Here is a 20,779-nt window from a genome sequence, read left to right on the forward strand (position 1 = left end):
GCTATGGAGGCAGCTTCTAGTTGATATCCAGGAGCTGTCATGTTTTGTATAAATATATTCCAACAAAAATATAAAGAAAACATAAATTTGCATTAGTGTTTTGCATTTTAGCTGCACTGCATGCTGTGTAGATGCAAAAATCTAAAGACTTAAGAGAACTCATATTCAAATTATATGAAAATAGCAATACTTATATCTTCAAAAATGAATATAACATTACAAATAATATTATATATTAAGTATCTGTGACACAGTGTCATTGTGTCCATGTGTGAGACAATGACCAGTAGGCTTTTGAGCTAATCAGTCTTTACCCTCATTATCTCAAGGTATCTATTTAAGAACTGACCCATAGAGTGAACAGGTGTTAGGCCAACTGTCTAATCAGTGTGGCTGCAGTCAGGAGAGGAAGGGGAAATTAAGACCTCTTCAAACATTTTTTGGCACACAATAACTCAAACTACCTTGATCCTGATGACACAATATAAATATAGAGAAACAGTTTGACACAGTTGCTATGTTTTGCTGCGTGGTACTTATTGTAAATGCATAGGTGCTCTAGGTTCACAAAGAGTTCACTTTAGTCGTAGCCCCAGAGCAACTCCCATCTTTCACCTGTAGTGCAACCACCCTTCACTGTACAGCAACAGCTAGTGCACATTGTTCCTGGATGCAGGTGAAAATGCAGATTGCTGCCGAAATTTTCTGCAGGCTAATTTCTTTGTTCCATTTTTAGCCTATTCTGATTACTAAAATGGAAACCTAATTATAACTGTATAAAGTACAACATGTCTCTTCTTTTGTGGAATAAATAACCTGTTAAGTTTCACTAAAATATGAATAAGCTCCCAATTTGTCATTTGGTTGGTTAAGAACACATTTTACCTGGTTTTAAAATAAACTTTAGTACTTGACAACCAGTAAAACAAGTACTTTCTCTTCATTTTGTCTTGTTTCATTTATGAGAGTATGTGTCTTATTTTGGAATTGAGCTATTCAAATATTTCCTCCCACTACTATAGAGGAGAGGAGGATACTTTTTTGATATTGACCATCACCAATGGCTCCCATCAGTGTTATTGTATATCTATTGTGTGTTTTTCTTTATCATGATCAGTGTAATCAATATATAATCGTGCTATTTTAAGTTTTCTACATGTGCCTCAATGGAGCTGTGTCTTTGTTTGATTGTTTATCCCCTTGTATTCATACTTGTTTATTTATAGGTAGCAGTTGCTGTACTCATGCTGTAATAATAATACACACCCAAGCATTAAGGTGTCCTATCTGCTCATCTCCGAGATTTATCTGAGCATATTCCCACAGTGTCTTACTGTACCTCGTGGCCCAGGGGTTAGCAGCCATTAATACTGACTGACAGCCAGAGGCTTGGCCAGTGGACAAGGTGACTGGACGGCAGATCTGTCTCTCACCTGGACAGGTGTGTCCATTGGCCTCAGGTAGTGGAGTGGAGTGGATCCAGGCAGAGGCTGCCAGCAGCCAGTGAGACAACAACATGGGCAGTGGGAGCAGCAGTGCTAACACCACCACAGCTGTGACCAGGTGAGAGCGAAATAGGACACAGGTGGAGGAGACATGGACAAAGTAAAAGGTGCAAACTTACGGAAGCAGTTACGGAAAAAAATAATAGCATCAGTACTTTCTATATCTGTAGCCTAAATAGTGCTTTAAGGAGAATCTCTGCCAGATTGATTTGTCTAATCTCTGTTGCAAAATGTGAATGTTTAGGGTAGATTGGTTGAGCTATAGTAGACAGTTGTGTCTCTGTGGAAGATTTAGTTTCTGTCTGCTATCTCCTTGGCAGAGCTGACACCACAGCATCAGAATTAATCATCCCAGGGAACATTTGCGACATAGCTGTCTAGTGTCTGTACTAGACAAAAAAATATTATATTTGTAGTTACAGTCAGCCATTAATATACCACAGCTGATTGGGAAAATACCAAATCACGTATCATGTCCAAAAAAAGTAGGCCTAGGAACATTCTGTACGCTTTTTATGTTCTGTGAAAATCACATAAGTGTCATTATTTCTAGACCTAATGGTTGTTGTTATTGGTTGAGCAAAAATGCAGTAGTAATATAGTACTGCTAGTGGTAGATTTATTTGCATGTTGTGTAATGGTATGGTATTAGTGTAAGAATATTAGTTGTACGCTTAAAATATACAGTTTTGGAATATGTAATTAACCCTTTGAAACCTGGAGTGACATCACTTTTCTTGTGCTGGTTTCAGACACCTTTCACAAGTATTTAAACCTCTGAACCCTGACCACATTGGTGCGTTTTCTCTCTAAAAACATTGGAAACAAGGCAATGAGCAACTTAGCGAGAAATGTCCCACAAACTGCAAAAACAGTAACAGATTTAGAAAATAATTTTTAAAGATAGAAAAAAATTGTATTATTACATTTTAAAATTATGTTACAGAATTATTAGAAATTTAAGCGCTCTTTCCAGGTCATGTCCTTGTTTGTTTTAACTCTCCTTTTTCCTCTAATTTTCTTTCTTTCTTTCTTTTTTGTTAAATTTTCTCTAATTACTAATTTCTTGCTCATTTTTGGGTCATTTCTTCTTTCATTGCTCATTGCCTTCTTCCCATGTTTTTAAAAGAAATCAAGCCAGTCGGCTCAGGTCTCAAAGGGTTAAAGTTAAAAAAAAAAGGTGTAAATAATGTGAACTACATCCTATATTTATATATAAACACTAAAATACTCTAATACTCAATATGAAATACGCTTAATCTAATTGTATCTAAATTCTTGTCATTGAAAAAACACCCTAAACTGTTATATCCTTTTCCATCACTAGATGGAGGTATTGCCTCAAGCACAGTAGCGAGGTACTGGCACATCTCAAGGGTCTCTGAGTCATCACTTATGCACCCATTGACCGCCTGTTAGTGCTGATACATCTGGGGCAGTACAACAATAGACCTATAATTACAGCACCAATGTTTAAAAATTAGATATAAGGGAATGAACACTATTCTGGTAGCTTACAAGACAGTAATCGTATACTGTATCACGTTTGATGATGATGTTGCATATCTGTAGGATAATGCACTCATAACATACCAACAATATGACAAATGACTGATTTAAATGTCTTAAAGGGTCATTAAACTGTTAGAGACACTGAATACGCACTGTTCTCAAACCACTGCGTTATTCAGGAAATTACAGCACACCATCCACAGTCACATGTCAGACTCCATGCGCTACTGATGCATTCACGCGCCCTGATTGGCTACCTAACTTTACTAAGCACCACCACTGGGTATCTGCGTATCCATCCGCTTCGTTTTTACTTTTTACCATTTCCTGACTTTCCGCAAGAGTAATGCTAAAATAAACCACGCGTTTGAGTGGACTGTGGTGAGTGTGGTCGGTATAAACATGTAAAGACGATGAATTATTTTTCCATTTATCTTTACTCTCTCGCATTGATATGTCTCAGCATCACTAGAAAGTAGATCCGCATAGCGAGGGACTAGTAGATCACCTTGAGCTGGGCTCAGTGTGACGGCAGTTACATCGGTCCAAGCAGTTCACCAGCGAGATAAGAAGGTGGGTATCCTCAGCGTGGGCTGCAACTTGGTAACTTATCGATCCCGTGAAGTGACTGATAACTTGTAGGACACTTGCGCTGTCACATAACTGCCTGTTTGTGTTTTATTATAACGTTATCTGTAGCTACATCCTGCGAGCTGGTAAGTCCCGGGAGTCAGTCACTGGTGGCTTGTTTCCTTTCTTTACCATCTAGCTGCTTCCTTTTTTTAAAACTCAAGTCGAGTTTAAAAATGTTCATATACCTGGACGTATGTGTGTAGCGGAAAATTATTTTAGCCCCAGCTAAGCAGGTTTGGTATTTGTTCAACAACGTTTTGATTTTAAAATGCAGTTAAATGATGGATAAACTAAAGGGTTATCTTCCTGTACTGAGTATGTCTTTCTGTAACTAATAAACTAACGCGTTGCAGTCTCGTTTTATCGATAAACACTATTGTTAAATCAAAAATGATAAACGTGATGGCTTAAGTGTTGAACGTTGAAGAATCGCTTCCTGGTGCCCTCTGTAGTGGGTGTGGCGGCTCCGTCTTCTCGGCCTCTCATTGGTCAGTCTCTGTGATGCCTCGAGACCAGGAAAATGTGACGCAGGATGAGAACGTGACCTTTAGCGCATCGTCTGCAGCGCTTTCAAGCATTATATTAAAAAATACTGCCACGTTTTAACTAGTGACGCAAATGCAACCGAGCTAAACCCCATTGTAATTATTATAAGTCGTGTGTTATCGTCGTGTTTCTTAAAATGGCGACTACTTAGTAGGTAAATTAATCTCGTTCATCCTTTGTAAACACAGGCTATCCTGTCATATTTCCACAGCAACTCTTAAAATAAATCTAAATGTCGTTCTCAGTGTTGTAAGAAATAACCGTCCGGACGGTGATAAATGTTGTTTGAATTAAGTACATTGCCTTTGCAGTTTCACTGCAGTAGCCTGCTGCAGTGGTGTCTCACATAACAGGCCCTATTGACACTGGAAACATGGAGAAGATGGCAGGTTCAGCCCTCATTGTGCAGGTTGTAGGTAGTCATGGCTTTAGGCTCTATCTGGCAGCCTGAACTGTGTTGTCCTTGGTATGTGATGACTGAGGCCTACGTTTCAGTCTGTTCTTAAAACAGCCGAAATAATTTGATTTGACCAAGGCGGGGCTTTGTCTTAAGGTTCATTTTAAAGTGTAATCTATTATGCTTTGAGAAATACATCTGCTTTGGCAAATGTAGGATATGCAAAGTGGCCTGCAGTATAGCCTGCTAATGCTGTGTCATTTCTATGCCATACACAAAGTTATAGAGACACTGTAATCACTATGTCCTTTTCTGGTTGACAAAAAAAGTCTTTACCCCAGGGAACCAGTCAGGTTATAAATGTCAAGTGAGTTGGAATCCTGTTGCCGTGATAAGCTCAACACAGGGAAGTTCTCAGTGTTTGCTCATCATTTAAATCTAGGTTGTTGACTTTTTTAAAGATGCCTGCAATCGTACATCTCAGTTGTTATAAATATATTTCAGTAAAATCCCTGCTATTTAGCGAACTCCTTAGCTCTCATGAGTCTATAAACTTGATCGAAAAGTCAAGACTGTGGAACTGCCTGTGCATAAGCAACATGTAGGTATACTGTAGCTGTGGCTATTGATATTTTTCTACTTCAGGGAGCACTTTGGCTTGCAGTAAATGTGACTGCAGTGAATCAATGGCAAAACTGTCATTCTCTGTGATGGAGTGAAGTGTCCTTGACCTGCTGTTGTGGTAAGGTAGTTCAGTTACACCTGAACTGATGGTCAGTGCAGGCCTTTTGCAGCTGGCAATGCTCTCATGCAGTCCCCCACACCCACCCCACCCCACGCGACCATGACTACATGTTTGCTGACGCATGCTACATGGTGTGGAAGACTGCCAGTTATGAGTATCGCTTTGCCACTGCAGGACCACTTGACTGCATTGACAAACTCCTTGCACTCAACTTGATGCCAGTTGCCTGGGTTAAAAATGTTGCCAGATGATTTAACATGTGTATTTGAAATATATTGAACATGCACAGCATTCTGTGCCTTTCATGAAGTTAAAGCTATAAAGTACCCTATCTGAGATTTGTATCAGAGATTGCAAGCCTTGTTTACTAGCCTACATAGTGTAAATACAATCGTACATTCCAAGTATTAGATTACTACAAACATACTCTGCATGCTGTGCACTATTATTAGCCATGAATCCATTTTTAGGCCTGGGGTGTTGTATGACTTAGGTCCGTGGCAACATTGGTGTGACACAGCTCGTGTGTGTTGTGGTGAAAGTCTCATGTACGTTCACTGTATCCGGTCATGGCGATTGCCCGGTCACAGCAGGCGCTTTCCATATCCTTTATCCTCATTGAAGGGATTTACTCTTGAGCACCTGAAAGTGTGGTATGTCTGCACGCGCGCTGCAGCAGTCAGTTCTGCACGGACTGCTGTTGCAGGGAGTGGTGCGCCCTTTGGCATTGGAAGCTCCAACACACTGGGCTTGTTGTGCAGATCACTGGTTGTGTCGTGCCTGTTGGTCCCCAGGAGGAGCTGGAAGATCTTCAGGCGGTATGTAGTGGAACCTGGAAATTGTGCAGTGGTTGAGTGAGTGTGACAGATAGAAACCGTCTACTCTCTGTGTGAGCCAACTTGGATTAGCCCAGTGTTACGTCACATCCATAGTAGGAGATTGTAAATGTCATGGCACCCTGACAGCAATGCTACGATGACTTTAGTGACTGCACTGACATGCTCCAGAGGTAAGTGATAAGGATATTGTTTAAAAGACAGGGAAAGATAGTGAGAGCATGTTACAACGAGTGAGGGTGTTTCAAGTGTTGGGAGGGGATTGGATGGGATTATTAGCAGCCAGCTCTAAAGTTAGCCCTGCATCTGTGTCAGGGTTACTATGACTGCTGTTGGCTTGTGGGGGCTGCTCACTGACTGTCCCGGGGTCAGGCACGCTATCCATGTCTGTCAGTCAGCCAGCCATTCTTTTAATTATGTAAGTCTGTTTTTCCTCAACAACCAGGAGCTGGCAAGCTGGATCAGACAGACCAAGACATTACTGCACTTGGTGAAGGGTAGTTGCTACCTGATTTTCAAAAGTTACATCGGGAGCATATGTCACACTGCCTCTGGTTACTCCAATAATAACACCTCACCTGAGGATACAGATATTATTTGAGGTTGAGTTGCCTGAGGGTGACCTTTTATTAAATTTCCAGGCTATGACTTGTTCACAAGTGAAGTTTGAGCCCATGAAAGTACAATTCAGAGACATTGAGCAAAGATGTGGTGGATTCACATTTCAAATCCTGAAAATGCTGAGCTGTGGGGAAACAGGCTAAACACAAAAGAACATGATACTTGTAATCCCTTAATAAGCCTTGCTGAAAATGGGGTTAAAACATGATAGAAATAGAAATGGGAAAACAGTGGTTGGGGTCAGAATCAGACATTATGCAGTAGCATACTCTGTTGCTATAAAAATATATTTTCGCACAGTTGTCACTGATCTGTTGCAATTCAAACTATTTGTATTAGGAGCAAGCGTTTGATTTATAACTATTACCAGGATTGGACATAGTCTAACTACTTTTTGGGCATGTTTTTAATTTGTAATCCACATATGTTATAAAGTAGCAAACAGCTTGTAAGGGAAGCTGCCTGAAACTTTGTATCAAACTTTCCCTCTAAGACATCCCTTTTTAGTTTTGCAATTTTAACTGTTAGTGTTGCATTGTCTTATGTATTACATTAAACTGGGAAGTTATGGTATCTATATTGGTAATGCTCCAATAGCTGACCAGATTGGAAAGATATTTAACAAATGGCTGCCATTAGCATGTCTACATAGTGTCTATTGTTACTCTTAAAAGGAAATTGATTAGTTAAATGCCTTTCATGAAATTATTATAGCCTTAAATAGTTGTATGGTTAAAATATGCAGCAGGCCAGGGTAGCAGCATATTCTCACATTTTAGTAGCTGTTACTAGGAAAGATCAGGTCAGGTTTTTCCCCTCCTTTAACGGTGTGATAGCTCTAGGTTTCACTCCTGGTAATGTACCAGTCATACTGCCAAGGTAGCATACTTTTTGAATTCAATTCAGTTTCTTCCCAAAAAAAAATCCCCACATAAATAATATATGAATAAACAGGAAATCATAAAAAAAAACCTGCACTCTATAGTAACTGCCAATGTTCAGACACTTTCCCCCCTCTGCAGTCTTTCCAGATGGTTCAGCCCACTCAGATGTCTGCCCCCAGTCTTTTCATGGTTCTGTGTGTTGCAGTAGTGGGATGTGACTGTGCTCACGTACAGCACCGGTCTGCCCCACTGCCTGTTACATCATCAGCCAGCAGCTCCTGTTGAGAGAGCATGTTGGTATAGTGACTCCGCCTGGAATCCCCCACCACCATGATGCTTTTGAAATTTGGATGTAATGAGTAAGAGGAGGTCAGACCACGTGTGTTACCATTGAATGCATCAGATATTCCTCTGAGAGACTCAGAGTCCACCATGAACGTGTCATTTGTTGCAGTGTTACCACCCACACTAGCAGGCAGCCATCAGTAATTTGCCATCCTCTTGTTTTCCAGCTCTCCTTATGAGTACAGCATCAGCATGTGCAGCCTGTTCTATTATAGATGGGACTTAATAGTCACTTTGTAATATTAACGCAGAACCATCCTTGATGCCTTCAGTGGCTGACATGAAACAGTGAAACAGACTTTTGGCTAATTGTTCTTTATTTCTGTTGAAACTGATATTCATCGGCCAACACATGCAACAGTTGACACCAAGCTGGGTCTAGATGTGCACATTGTCGCACGTTGCCACAAAGACTTCCTGCTCAGGGTCAGTAATTCAGGTCAGGTCTTGAGTCTGTGAAGAGGAGCTTAGAAAAGGATGAAGGAGATGATTTGTATGCTGTTGCTCGGCCAAAGAAGCAGCCAGTGAGAGTGCTCTTTGTTGAAATGCGCTTTGATGTATCATTTAAACAGCGGGAACTGGATCTGTCCACTTGGTGCTTTGGCCTGTCACCTGAGTTGGCACCTAGCAGGGAGTCATTATGGTTTCCAAGTAAAAGAGTAAAAGAGGAAATGTACATAGGGCTATTGGTATCTTCTACTGACTACTTTTACATCCCTTATACGTTTTCTTAATTTTAAGAGTGTTATATGTTCATTACTTTGTCTAGCATTATATTCTTGATTTGTGTAGGTCTGATAAGTTGTTTTTTATTCTAAAAACTTTCTATCCTTGTTTGGAAAAGTGCCATAGAAGTGTAAATTAATGATCATATTCAGCATTACATACAGAATCCTCATATTCTAAGTATTTATTGACGCAACATTTTGTCAAGCAAGGTATTCACCTCAAGTAGTTAAACAACTTCGGTGATGTTAGTTTTAGACCCCTATTTCTTATAGAATTACATAACTAGGCCAATTTCTGACCGCCTCCTGAGGCCTCAGTGCTTAAATCTCCAAGTTTGATGATGATTTGTCATCATATTGCTGGATTGACTGCTCAATCAACCATTTCAGCCTAAGTCAGCTAGGCTGCGGTTATGTAACTACAATAACAAGAGCCATAGTAGAGGCAACATTCCTCATCACTATAGAGTAGCCGTGTTACACCCTGCTCAGATACACATAACTCGTCGGTTGTTTGTTCAAACATGCCTTGCTTTTAAAGTGTGTATAATTCTGTCAGACTCAAGGAGAAAAGGGAAGTGTCTTAGGCAAGGCACTCATCCTGCACCCTGTGTATAAATTACAGTATTGAGTCATTTTAAGTGCACAGGATTTGATGTAATATGTCATCTCTGCTGCCACGTACAGAGTAGAGTATGATTTTTCTTTTCTGGTTAGAAAAGAGGGATTAAATCTTGGCAATCCCAGCCCTGTGGCTGCTCATCGTGATGGTGTCGTTGCCATGGGTGACTCAGGGAGAAGTGGGTGGGAACAAAATGTACAATATGGTGTAGCAGCTCATTGAGCTATAGTGCTCTGCTCTGTTTGGAGTATGGCCTTGCAGTAATGTTCCTCAGCATTTCAGATAAACATTCATGTATCTGTTATCAACTTGTCAACAACTGGAAGCCAACTGAAAAGGTGGAAGTGTTTTTTTTTCCTTGCAGTTGTCATGAGCAGACGTTGTATAAACTGTTGGTTGTGCAACCTGAACGGCAAATAGTAACTCAAGAACATACAGTATTGTGCAAAGACCCTTACAATACTACTTAAGAGCTGCGGTGGTGACATTTCATAAGCCTTTTCTTTATTGTCCTCAGTCTTGGTGGCCGATGTCAGTCGAAAATAGATGTGCTGGAGGTGAATAACACCAGTTATTAGTCCCTGAAGGACAACACTCTAACGTCAGCAATCAACATGCTTAATTGATTCCCACTGGGAGATTCTCCTTTGCTTTGACTTCACTATCTCAAGGTTAGCTACACAGCAGGATTAGGTACACTATGTTGTTAAGGACACTGAACAGGTACTAAATACAGTATACAGAATATGAATGCTGGCCTCATCTTGTCACACTTTACTCGCATGCATGCAGATTCTGATCAATCAGACGATGCCTAACAGCAAGGGTTTTGTCTGATTGGCCAGAGAGTTAACAGCATGGTGTATATCAGACACAGTAGAGCCTACAGACAGAATGTAAGTCATTAAGTTGTTGCTATATTCAAAGTACAAAATGTGTGTTAATCTCGCAAGTTGACATCGCGACGACGATTTAAAAAAATAATGTTGGGCAGGCCACATATACAGTATAATCTCTAATTGTTAAAAAATCAGATTCAGCTTCTAAACTTGAAAAGTGGCTGGTAAGTTTTTAAAGCATTTCAGGAATCCTGGACCAACAATGGTCAGCTGGAGAAAGCTGTCTCTGGCCATTACTGTGTCCACTATATTAACTCTTTTTCCACTTTTCATTTCTGCAGGACTTCTCCAGTTGCACCAGTGATCGCCATGCCTCAGGTAAAGACTCTCGACATGGGCTCTGCCTTCATCCAGACACAGCAGCTCAATGCTGCCATGGCTGACACCTTCCTGGAACACATGTGCCTGCTGGACATCGACTCCGAGCCCACCACCGCACGCAACACTGGCATCATCTGCACCATTGGTTGGTCATCATTTTAGTTGCTGAAATATATAGTTGTTGCCAGATAGGTACCTGGTAGGACTGCACCATGATAGCTAAATAGTCACAAGTGTTATTTTCAGTTCCAAGATTGCAACTGTTTATTACAATTATTGTCACTGGAAACACGACAGGTTTATTGGATATTAACATTTTGAACCTGTGTTCACTCACACTAAACTTCATGATAAAAATGCATTGATCATTAAATCAACTTGAGTCTTTCCTCTTCTAAAAAAATTGTTTTTTCCTCTGTGTTAAGTCAATCTGGACATGCATTCACTTAATTACAATGAGAAGTAAGTTTAAAGAAAAGTTTAACTATAACATCTTTATCATTCCTTTCAATAACTGCCTGCAGGACCAGCCTCCCGTTCTGTGGATATGCTGAAGGAGATGATCAAGTCTGGAATGAACATTGCTCGCTTGAACTTCTCCCACGGCACACATGAGGTGGGTCATTGCACAATTCTGTCTGCAGTGTAAATGAGTTGGGAGGTTGCAGCTAACCAGTTACATTGTTGAAAGTCACGTTTAAACTTTCCTGATAATTTCCTTCACACATGGTTCTGTGCTTTATCACAGAATGGCGTTGGTTGGTTTGTTGATCTTAGTGGCAGACTTGCATTTTCTTGTAACCTTTTTCAGACAGTGTTGGTAACTCTTTTCATAAAATAACTATGGTGAAAGTAGAGGACAATCTCAACAGGGCCAACAGCGAACAAGCACGTTATTCATTGTGACAGCAGCCAGCTTGGTACTTTGAGAATGACGAGGCCAGCCAGCATGAATGGAAAAAATAGTAGTGCTGCTAACTTACGTAAGATTAGAGTCTGGACTGGCTAACCAAGTTCAACTCAGAGTGATACAGCCTGATTAATTCTTTGTGTCACACAAGGACACGTGCTCTGTTAAGTTAATGCTTATAAGATATTTTGGAGGACAGATGAGGCTAATTGCAGCATTCAGCTACTTATTATCTGTGCACACTATGTTATGAGTCAAAGTTAATTTTACAGTTAACATTTAAAAGCAGAAGTCAAAATCCAACAGGTTTCGCAATTAGAACTTCTCTCCTGACAGTAACTATCTATCCATCCATCCATCAATAAGCTAATGAACCATGCAGTCTGTCAGTACAAGTTCTCATCTAAAAGCCAGATGCATTAAAATATCTCTTTGATTGCTTAACATGTCTAATGAAAAAGACAAATAAAATCTGTGAATGGCTTTATGGATCACTCAGACTTAAAAAAGTGTGGTGAGGTGAGTTGCTTTTATGCTCCAACCCAGCCCAAGGTAAGACAAAGAAGAGGGATGCACATGCACAATTACATTTTTGCCTACCAAAACGTAAAAAGAAACCAAACATGTAACTTCACCTCACCAGCAGATACTTTTTTGTGTACATGAATAAAGATGGATTCAGTTACAAATATTTTACTGTCCAAGATTACACAAATGATTCATTCTGTTTGAGAAACTATGAAGTCCTCATTTGTGAAAAGTGTCGATGGCTTGTGTGGGTCTCATTGTTTTAACAAGGTCAAAGGCTACTCTAGATTCAGCAAACAGCAAAAGAAATTAGAGCTTTATTGGCTTTGGATACCATAAATTCGTTACCCGTAGCTTCCTGGCCCTGCCCTGTCCTTTATCTCCTCAGCAGGCAGCACGCCTAGACTCTGTAATTGCGTGTGTACACAAACCAACACCAAGGTCAGTCCACTTTAAACCAAAATAGGAAGTGAAAAGGAGGTTATGTTGTAAATCCAGAAAGCCACATTTCTTAAAATCAGTATTAATAATATCAAATAAAAGAGAACTAGCCGAACATTGGCTGGAGTTTCAGTGTATGTCGTGTAGAAATTGAATTACAAATGTATGGACCCTGGCCTTTACACACATATATACAGTTAATAGTCACATGCTCTAAATTCACTAAGCAAAATTGGTCTTAAATCATGACTCTGTGTACCTGACATGACTCTTTTAGTCACAGTGGAGTGAGTGAACTGTTAGCTGGATGTGTTGCCAGTGTGAAAGGTAGCCAATGTGATTACCTGCCACTTAAGTTATTACCGAAAGCTCTGGTTACCCAGGTGGGCAGTTTAAGCCATGTGCAGCAGAGAGCTGTCTTCAAACTTCAAAGCCACAAACACTGTGCTGCATGTTCTCTAGCCTACAATAATGGGCCATGTTAGCAGTAATGTGACAGGACTGAATTTCTCCAAAGTTATTTTCCATCTTTTCTCAAAGCATTTTTAAGGGTCAAGGTCGGCCACCCAGATTCTGTTGATGGTGTGAACAATATCATGTCACATGAGTAATGATTTTACACAAGCCTGTTTACATTTCTGATTGTGATAGGACTTTAGGTTGTTGGGTTTTATTGTGTCTGTTGTTCAACACCAACTTGACGGAGGAATTTCCTGATGAGAAACACTGCACTTCCTCAGCTGACTAACTCAGTACACACTCGAGGCAAAAGACACTGCAGTCCTCAAGGACACATAGGAAATTCTATATCTGCATAATTCTACTTAGTGATACTGTATGCTGTGAAATCTCCCAGGTCCCATTTAATGACACTTAATTCCTAAGGCACTTTAACTGAAAGGCTTTAAGTTACTCTTCCTGGTACTCCCAGATTCCTCAGTGACACAGTGACAACTGTATGACCTTGTAGTGTTTGACTGTATGACTCATGTTTATGACTGTGAGTTGTCAGACGCACCTTATCCTTCATTTGCCCTGGCCTGATTTTCATGTCTAGTGACCTCTCAAATACCAGTGCCTCTGCTAAATTGTGATATCTTGACATTAGTGTGATAGCATCAGAAGATTGGCCAGACAGATAGGTTAGAGGTCACAGGTGTGATCAAAATCAACAGCTGTGCAGTTCAGTATCTTGCTTGTTTTCTCCAGAGATATTTCAGTGTTTTATACCTCTCTTCCTTTCTGCAGTACCATGCACAGACAATCAAGAACGTGCGTGAGGCATGTGAGAGCTTCGAGCCTGGCAGTATCCAATACAGGCCCATCGGCATTGCCCTGGACACCAAGGGCCCAGAGATCAGGACTGGTCTTATCCAGGGAGTGAGTGAAGCAGTGCTTTGTAGCCTTTATAACTTCATTAGCTGTTATTGACAACCAAGAACATTTGCAGGTACACAAACCAAACAGAGAGTAAAGTTACGTTTTGTTAATGATTTGACAGAGTGGCACAGCTGAGGTGGAGCTGAAGAAGGGCAACATGATCAAGATAACCTTGGACGATGCTTATCAGGAGAACTGCGGGGAGGAGATCCTCTGGCTCGACTACAAGAACATTACCAAAGTGGTGGAAATCGGTAGCAAGATCTACATTGACGATGGACTCATGTCCCTGCAGGTCAAGGAGATTGGTGAGTGATGAAGTGACAAATAAAATCTGTTGTGATTCATTAGAATGTTCAGAAAACATTGCTATGTATTAATAGCCAACATTAGGCCTCAGCCCGTAAACATTACTTGTCTTTTCAGGTTCTGATTTCCTCATGTGTGAGATTGAGAACGGTGGCACCCTGGGCAGCAAGAAGGGAGTGAACCTCCCCGGTGCGGCTGTAGACCTGCCTGCTGTTTCAGAAAAGGACATCCAGGACCTGCAGTTTGGCGTGGCGCAAGGAGTCGACATGGTCTTTGCCTCCTTCATCCGCAAAGCAGCGGATGTACACGCTGTCAGAGCAGTGCTGGGAGAGAAAGGCAAAGATATTAAGATTATCAGCAAGCTCGAGAACCACGAGGGTGTACGCAGGTGTGTGTGGACAAAGTGTTTTCATCTTTTTGTGTGTGTGGTCTAGTTACTCATAGCTAATTTACAGCAGTACTTTGCGATTTAAATTATTGCTTTTTTTCTGTGTCCTGTGCAGATTTGATGAGATCATGGAGGCCAGCGATGGCATCATGGTTGCCCGTGGTGACCTGGGTATCGAGATCCCCACAGAAAAGGTCTTCCTAGCCCAGAAGATGATGATCGGCCGCTGTAACAAAGCTGGCAAGCCCATCACGTGTGCAACTCAGGTTAGATAAAAGCAAAGGACATGCTGTATTTCTAAAGCTATACATCTGTCAGTAGTGGACGTTTATTTAACAAAGACTGGCAGGTAACTGGCTGCACTGGACAGCTTATTTGTGTCAATATGATCAATGAGATTTGTGTACGTTACCCTCTAACACCTCACATGAACACCACTCAGATGTTGGAAAGCATGATCAAGAAGCCCAGGCCCACCCGTGCTGAGGGCAGTGACGTAGCAAATGCCGTGTTGGATGGAGCCGACTGCATCATGCTGAGCGGAGAGACTGCCAAGGGAGATTACCCTCTGGAGGCAGTGCGCACACAGCACATGGTGAGTTAATGCATATTTAATATAAACATTCAAATTGTTCTGTAAAATCAAAGCATAAAGAGATCTAGTTTTCAAAAGTAAGCATTACTGATTGGACAGATTAATTGTGCTTGAGGATGATCCTGCATGATTCGTCATTAATAACCTAATTAAGCATGCCCTAAGACTGGGACACTACTCTTTCTCATTTCCTAATTTTTGTCCACTCCTGAACAAATCTATAACTTTTTATTCTGTCGCCCTGCATCGCAGCATATTTTTCCCACTAGGCCTAACAGCTGCTAAAGACGGTATCAGCAGGTTTGTTAGGCCAGCTGGAAGTGCCCCTCTTTTTTTCATTCATCCATCCACTTATTTCCAGTTTGAATATTCACTGCCTTTTCAGTGTCCCAGTGAATAATCAATGAATGATTAATCATCGTTAAATACTGGATCCATTTCGATCTGTTAAAGATAATGGTATGATAATGGTGAGCAAAGATGGCACCGTCCTATTTGTGCATCCTTTGGATATTAGCTGCAGCTGATCAGATGTTTTAAATGGTTGGACCTGCATGATTTCCACTCTGTTTAGATAATTGTGACAGTGGTTTGCCACACCATGGAAACACAGTAAAAAGTATGACGTCACTTAATGGCATGGGATGTTCGAGGCCATCCAAACTGAGGTAAATGCCTGTCACCTGGCACATGCCCCTCTTCATCTGACAAACACACTGTGCTGCTCTTCTTTACTGTTTGTTGATTTGCCGTGATTAACCCAAACAGATCCACCCAATTTGTGTTAACAAGGATTTACATTGCCGATATGAGTCCCCCTATCTGCAAAGATATTCCTTGTATACTGGTGAAAAGGGAGCATGAAAAGCAGCTTTGAATAATGCCAAACTCAGAAATTAATAAAATTCCTGCACATAATTGTGCATTTAATGAGGAAAATTGTGCTTTTCTGTATTTTATAGTTTTAATTTGGGTGGATGGATTAAGAAAATGGATTAAGATATGTATCTGCTGTATATGTATAGCTGCATATGTGTTTTGTATTTTCAGTCAGGGACAGTCACCCCAAATAAATAAAATAAAATAAAAATTTGGAGTCTGGGACCCAGTGCTGCTATTAATTACGTTCCAGTGAATTCCTGCATCAGAATTCCAGTTATTACTAATTGCATAGATGTCGTCTCGCCTGTCCTCCGTTGTTCAGGCTTTTCTTGGCTAACCTCCACTGATCCTGGCTACTCTCTGTTTTCGCACTGCTGTGCAGCTGCAGGAGTGACTCAGCAGTACTGCAGCTCCTGCCTTCGAGCTAGCTGCCTGTATGCTGACGTTGCTCTGGGTTTTCACAATCAAAACTAAACTTCCGCTGACCTAAAACTGAACTTTTATTGAAAAGACAAATGTTCTTATAACATCAAAAGGACTAAATCCGCCTCTCAGCCACTTTTGTTATTGTACATTGTCTTTGTGTCATTTACTTCAGCCTTTCTAATACTTGTCTCGCTCATTCCTTTTGACTGTTTTTAACCATTTCTTCACATTTGTGTGCAATGCATGACATTTTAACCCCCAGCCGTCCTTTCAACTTCCAGCTGAATTGTATTTTATTATTATTTTGTATTTTTATTTTAATTAGCTTGGCTCTGTCATTTTGATCTTTTTAAGGGTAATTAGTGCTTTTTTAAAGGGTGATCTCAGTAGTACAGTTGCCTTAACTCCAGATTAGCTCAGGTTGTGTTACATTATTTTTTTCTAATACCTCATGTAAATGGTTGTGGTGATATTTTGCCTCATTGATGTGTTGTAACGCTGATGTTTCCCTGTATCCCCCACTTACTGCTCATCTAAACTCTTCTATTCACTTTCCCTCCTGTCCTGTCCTGTTCTTCTGTCCCCTCTATTTTGTACTTACACTTACGTTCTTTCTGTGTATCTCAAACGTTGTCCCTTTCTGTCTCCCATGTTCCTGTCCTGTCTCCTTTTTTCAACCCATTTTCCTCTTTTACACCTGTGTTTGTGCCTGGTGTGGGAATGCCCTTGCTTTGTGCATCTTACCCTCACTTGTATCAGATTGCACGTGAAGCCGAGGCAGCCATGTTCCACCGGCAGGTGTTTGAGGACCTGCGTCGTTCCACCCCACACTGCAAAGACCCCGCTGAGGCTATTGCAATTGGTGCTGTTGAGGCCTCTTTTAAGAGCTTAGCCTCTGCGATCATTGTGCTCACTGGCTCTGGAAGGTAGGCAGGTTATCTGGTCCTGGCGGGTTCAGGATGATATAATATCTGTACTTGAGGAGTCTGAGAGAGGCAGAGTAGGGCCAGACAGGGACTGATTGAAGGAGTGACTGGGAGAGCCTGGCAAACACCTTTAAGTAGTCTGCTGGTTGATTTTTGCTCATGTGCACAAATGTAAGTGCATTTGAAAGTCCTGCAGTAAAAAAGCCCAAATTTACACATTAAACTAAAAGTTTGTCTGATGTCATTTTGGCCTCTTTCAGTCTGATCCAGTGTTTTAAGGAACAATCATTAAACTAGCAACTCTTTAACCAGGAGTCTCTCTTAGTGTTTGCCTGTCACTCCCAGTGGTGTGAATGACTGGCCATGCAGTAGTAGTAGCATGGGTGACTGAGAGTAACGCCTCCCACCCCACCCCTCCCTCATGGTCCTTCTGGGCTCAGATAGCACGAGAGGCCGAGGCTGCCATCTTCCACAGACAGCTGTTTGAGGAGCTGAGGAGACACTCCGAACTGACCAGAGACCCCTCTGAGGCCGTAGCTGTCGGTGCTGTCGAGTCATCCTTCAAATGCTGTGCTAGTGCCATAATTGTTCTCACCAAGACTGGGAGGTAAGAAAGAGAAGAGGGTAGAGGAGAAATGATCCTGGTCCTGAAGGTAAGGTGTCGCCAGTACAGCTGCCGATTCTCCCTCCTACACCTAATGTGCTCTTACAGCTCCCCTCTGTGTGCTTGTGATTGTGATTGAGTTGCTCTGTTACATAGGGTGGGTGGAGATAGCAGCAGATTGCAAGAGTGAGAATGGGGGTTGTGATTAGCCCAGTCCCAATGTCCATCCTTCACACACTTCATTTAATATCACCAGATTTGATTAAATTGAGTGCTACTTGATAGTTTCCTATGTGAATTTAAATCATATCAAATTAGAAAATATTGTTGAAATGAGCCCTGAATGGTGTAATGCACATGAAAGAAGTGTGTGAATGTGGACATTTTGATGAGGCCAGTGACAGTGACTTTAAGCCTTTTCACACCCAACATACATTAGGAGTGTCACTATTCTGGCTGCTTAGACCTCGCAGGGCTGCGTGGGTGTTTCCAGACTCTGCTCATCCTCCCTGACTTTCCTGTTTGTTGTGTTGCACTATTAGGGTGGGACAACTCAACAGATGGAGTTTGTTGTGCTAAGCAAAAACCCAGCATACAGGAGCTCTGCTCAAGTCTAAATCATACAGATTTTGTTTAATCAGCCAGAATATCTGCAAACACCTATTGTATGTGGTGTGCAGGGTTTTTAATCACAGTGGATTGCTTTATCCAAAACTCCACCTGCATGGTGATAACTTACATGTGCAGTACAAAGGCTGATGGCTTATATACAGACCTAAAATATATTCAGTATAAAGTTTGATAGAACATTTATCTCCTCCAAATTCTGCTTTCCACATTACTGATGATTATTAATCAAAATTCTGATTATGTGAAAACACCAATAGTCAGCCTTGCAGTAATTTTGCATTATGGATATTGAGTTATTTGGGCAAAAATAACATGGTAGATTGTTGATTTTTCTCTGTATCACCCAGTGCTAGTTTAAAGGAAAGTACTCAAAATGCAAATGAGGTGAGTTAAACCTTTTTTACCTAGCTGTATGTTTCTATGTGTATGTGCAGGTCCGCCCACTTGATCTCCAGATACAGGCCCCGTGCCCCCATCCTCGCTGTGACCCGTAACGCCCAGACGGCTCGCCAAGCCCACCTGTACCGCGGCATCTTCCCAGTTCTCTACACCAAACCTGCTCACGATGTGTGGGCAGAGGATGTCGACATGCGTGTCAACTTTGCCATGGATATGGGTATGTCATCTTGAGTCTTTTGTCCAACTTTTAAAAGTGCAGAAGAACAATTGTACAGCCTGTTGCGGTGAAGCAGTTCTTAGTTATATATTTTTTCTGTTTAATTTCCAGGCAAGGCCCGAGGCTTCTTCAAAGAGGGAGACGTTGTCATCGTGTTGACCGGCTGGCGTCCAGGTTCCGGTTACACCAACACCATGCGTGTGGTTCTGGTGGCCTGAACAGCCACCTGGGCTGCTCTGCTTTCTCCCTTCACCTTCATCTATCTTTCATAGCTTTCCACCCCACACTCCTCTCCAGCTCACAGCCCTACTCATCCAACACCCAGGCTCACAGACTCAAACCCTGAACAAAGATCATTTAGGCAGTAATGCAAATTCCAAAATAAAGAGAGTATAGCCTTCACGGCCAAAGAGCTGTTTTGGGTGGGAGTGGGAGCTGCAGTTCCATATTGTCTGTCCATTCCTCACACATCTATTCTCTCAATGAAACCAGTCTGCAGGGCCTCAGATTAATACACCCTGACCAGAAACTGCTGTATTTATTCACTCCAGAACTTGTATTATTAAAAGGTGAGCCAGTGGGAGAGTGAATGCATCTTGGTCTGTGTGCATGCGCATACTGGCTCTTGTTTAGGTGGAGTTGGCAGGTGAGGCGGGCCAATCTTAGCAGAGCACCTTGAGTACTGTACCAGTTTTACTGATCACACTCCTCTGCCGATGTAACGAACAAACTTGTGGCTAATGAAATGGAAAGGGCTCCTCCTACAGTGCAGCCTTGGCGCCACCACTCCACCCAAACAGATCCTTCTGTAGTGCTGTCTGTATGAAGTGTCTTCTCTTAAATCCAGCTATCACTGTTTTTAAGTGTATCTGTAAGTGTTGCACTCCTAACCTCCTCCAGACAATGTTACATTCAATATTATACTTGACTTTTGTGAATGGTAAAGTTCTGTTTTGGGACATCCAATACTACTTATATTTTGTCTGACTATAGAGAAATGTTTTGGATGTCCACCTCGGAGGTGTTTGAGCTAGTTACTGTGTTTGTGTTACTAGATGTGTCCTTAAGCCTTTACATTTATTTGCATTTGGTTCATTTCAAGTTGGCACTTACTAAACATGTATGGTTAAATTAAGTTGACTGATACCAATGAGCACTTTCGGGGGGTTTTCACAGGGGACCTGATAAAGGGGTAACACCCTGTCCCTCTCATCCCCAGTGGGTGAGGGGTAGAGCCCCTCTGCTTGTCCTTCTTCTTTTATGTAGGTGACCTGCTGTAGCTGTCTTCATGTGTCTAACATGCTTTTGATTGTAACGCTAGAGTGTAAGAACTAACTCAATGTAAAGGGGTATTATAATGTTTAGCTGGTGTACTGAGCTGTTCTAAAAGACTGGATTTCCATCAATAAAAGAGATGAGCACCTACCTTAACTCTGCCTTACCAGTGTTTTGTTTGACAAGGAATAATCATGGCTTAAGCATCAAGGGTGGCGCTACAGTAGATTTACATTACATGAAGGATTCAGGTAAAAACAAATCCTAGTCAGCCA

The 20,779-nt window shown here is 41.4% G+C and overlaps 1 protein-coding gene across 4 annotated transcripts; it reads left to right on the forward strand.

Annotated features, from left to right (window-relative positions):
- Positions 1-3,466: 3,466 nt before the first annotated feature.
- pkma (pyruvate kinase M1/2a) lies at positions 3,467-20,660 on the forward strand. 4 transcript variants are annotated; one of them, XM_049593472.1, is made up of 11 exons: positions 3,467-3,590; positions 10,555-10,739; positions 11,119-11,210; positions 13,722-13,853; positions 13,975-14,161; positions 14,280-14,550; positions 14,666-14,816; positions 14,993-15,145; positions 17,213-17,379; positions 19,048-19,229; positions 19,341-20,660. In XM_049593472.1, the coding sequence occupies exons 2-11, from the start codon at positions 10,583-10,585 to the stop codon at positions 19,445-19,447; spliced, it is 1,599 nt and encodes a 532-aa protein (XP_049449429.1). In that variant the 5' UTR covers positions 3,467-3,590; positions 10,555-10,582; the 3' UTR covers positions 19,448-20,660. The 4 variants fall into 4 exon arrangements, with proteins under 4 accessions (XP_049449429.1, XP_049449436.1, XP_049449410.1 ...); XM_049593479.1 differs by lacking the exon at positions 3,467-3,590 and adding an exon at positions 3,710-3,733; XM_049593453.1 differs by lacking the exon at positions 3,467-3,590 and adding an exon at positions 5,870-6,156.
- Positions 20,661-20,779: the final 119 nt, after the last annotated feature.

The sequence above is a fragment of the Epinephelus fuscoguttatus genome, linkage group LG2, assembly GCF_011397635.1.
Source record: "Epinephelus fuscoguttatus linkage group LG2, E.fuscoguttatus.final_Chr_v1".
Lineage (NCBI taxonomy): Eukaryota > Metazoa > Chordata > Actinopteri > Perciformes > Serranidae > Epinephelus > Epinephelus fuscoguttatus.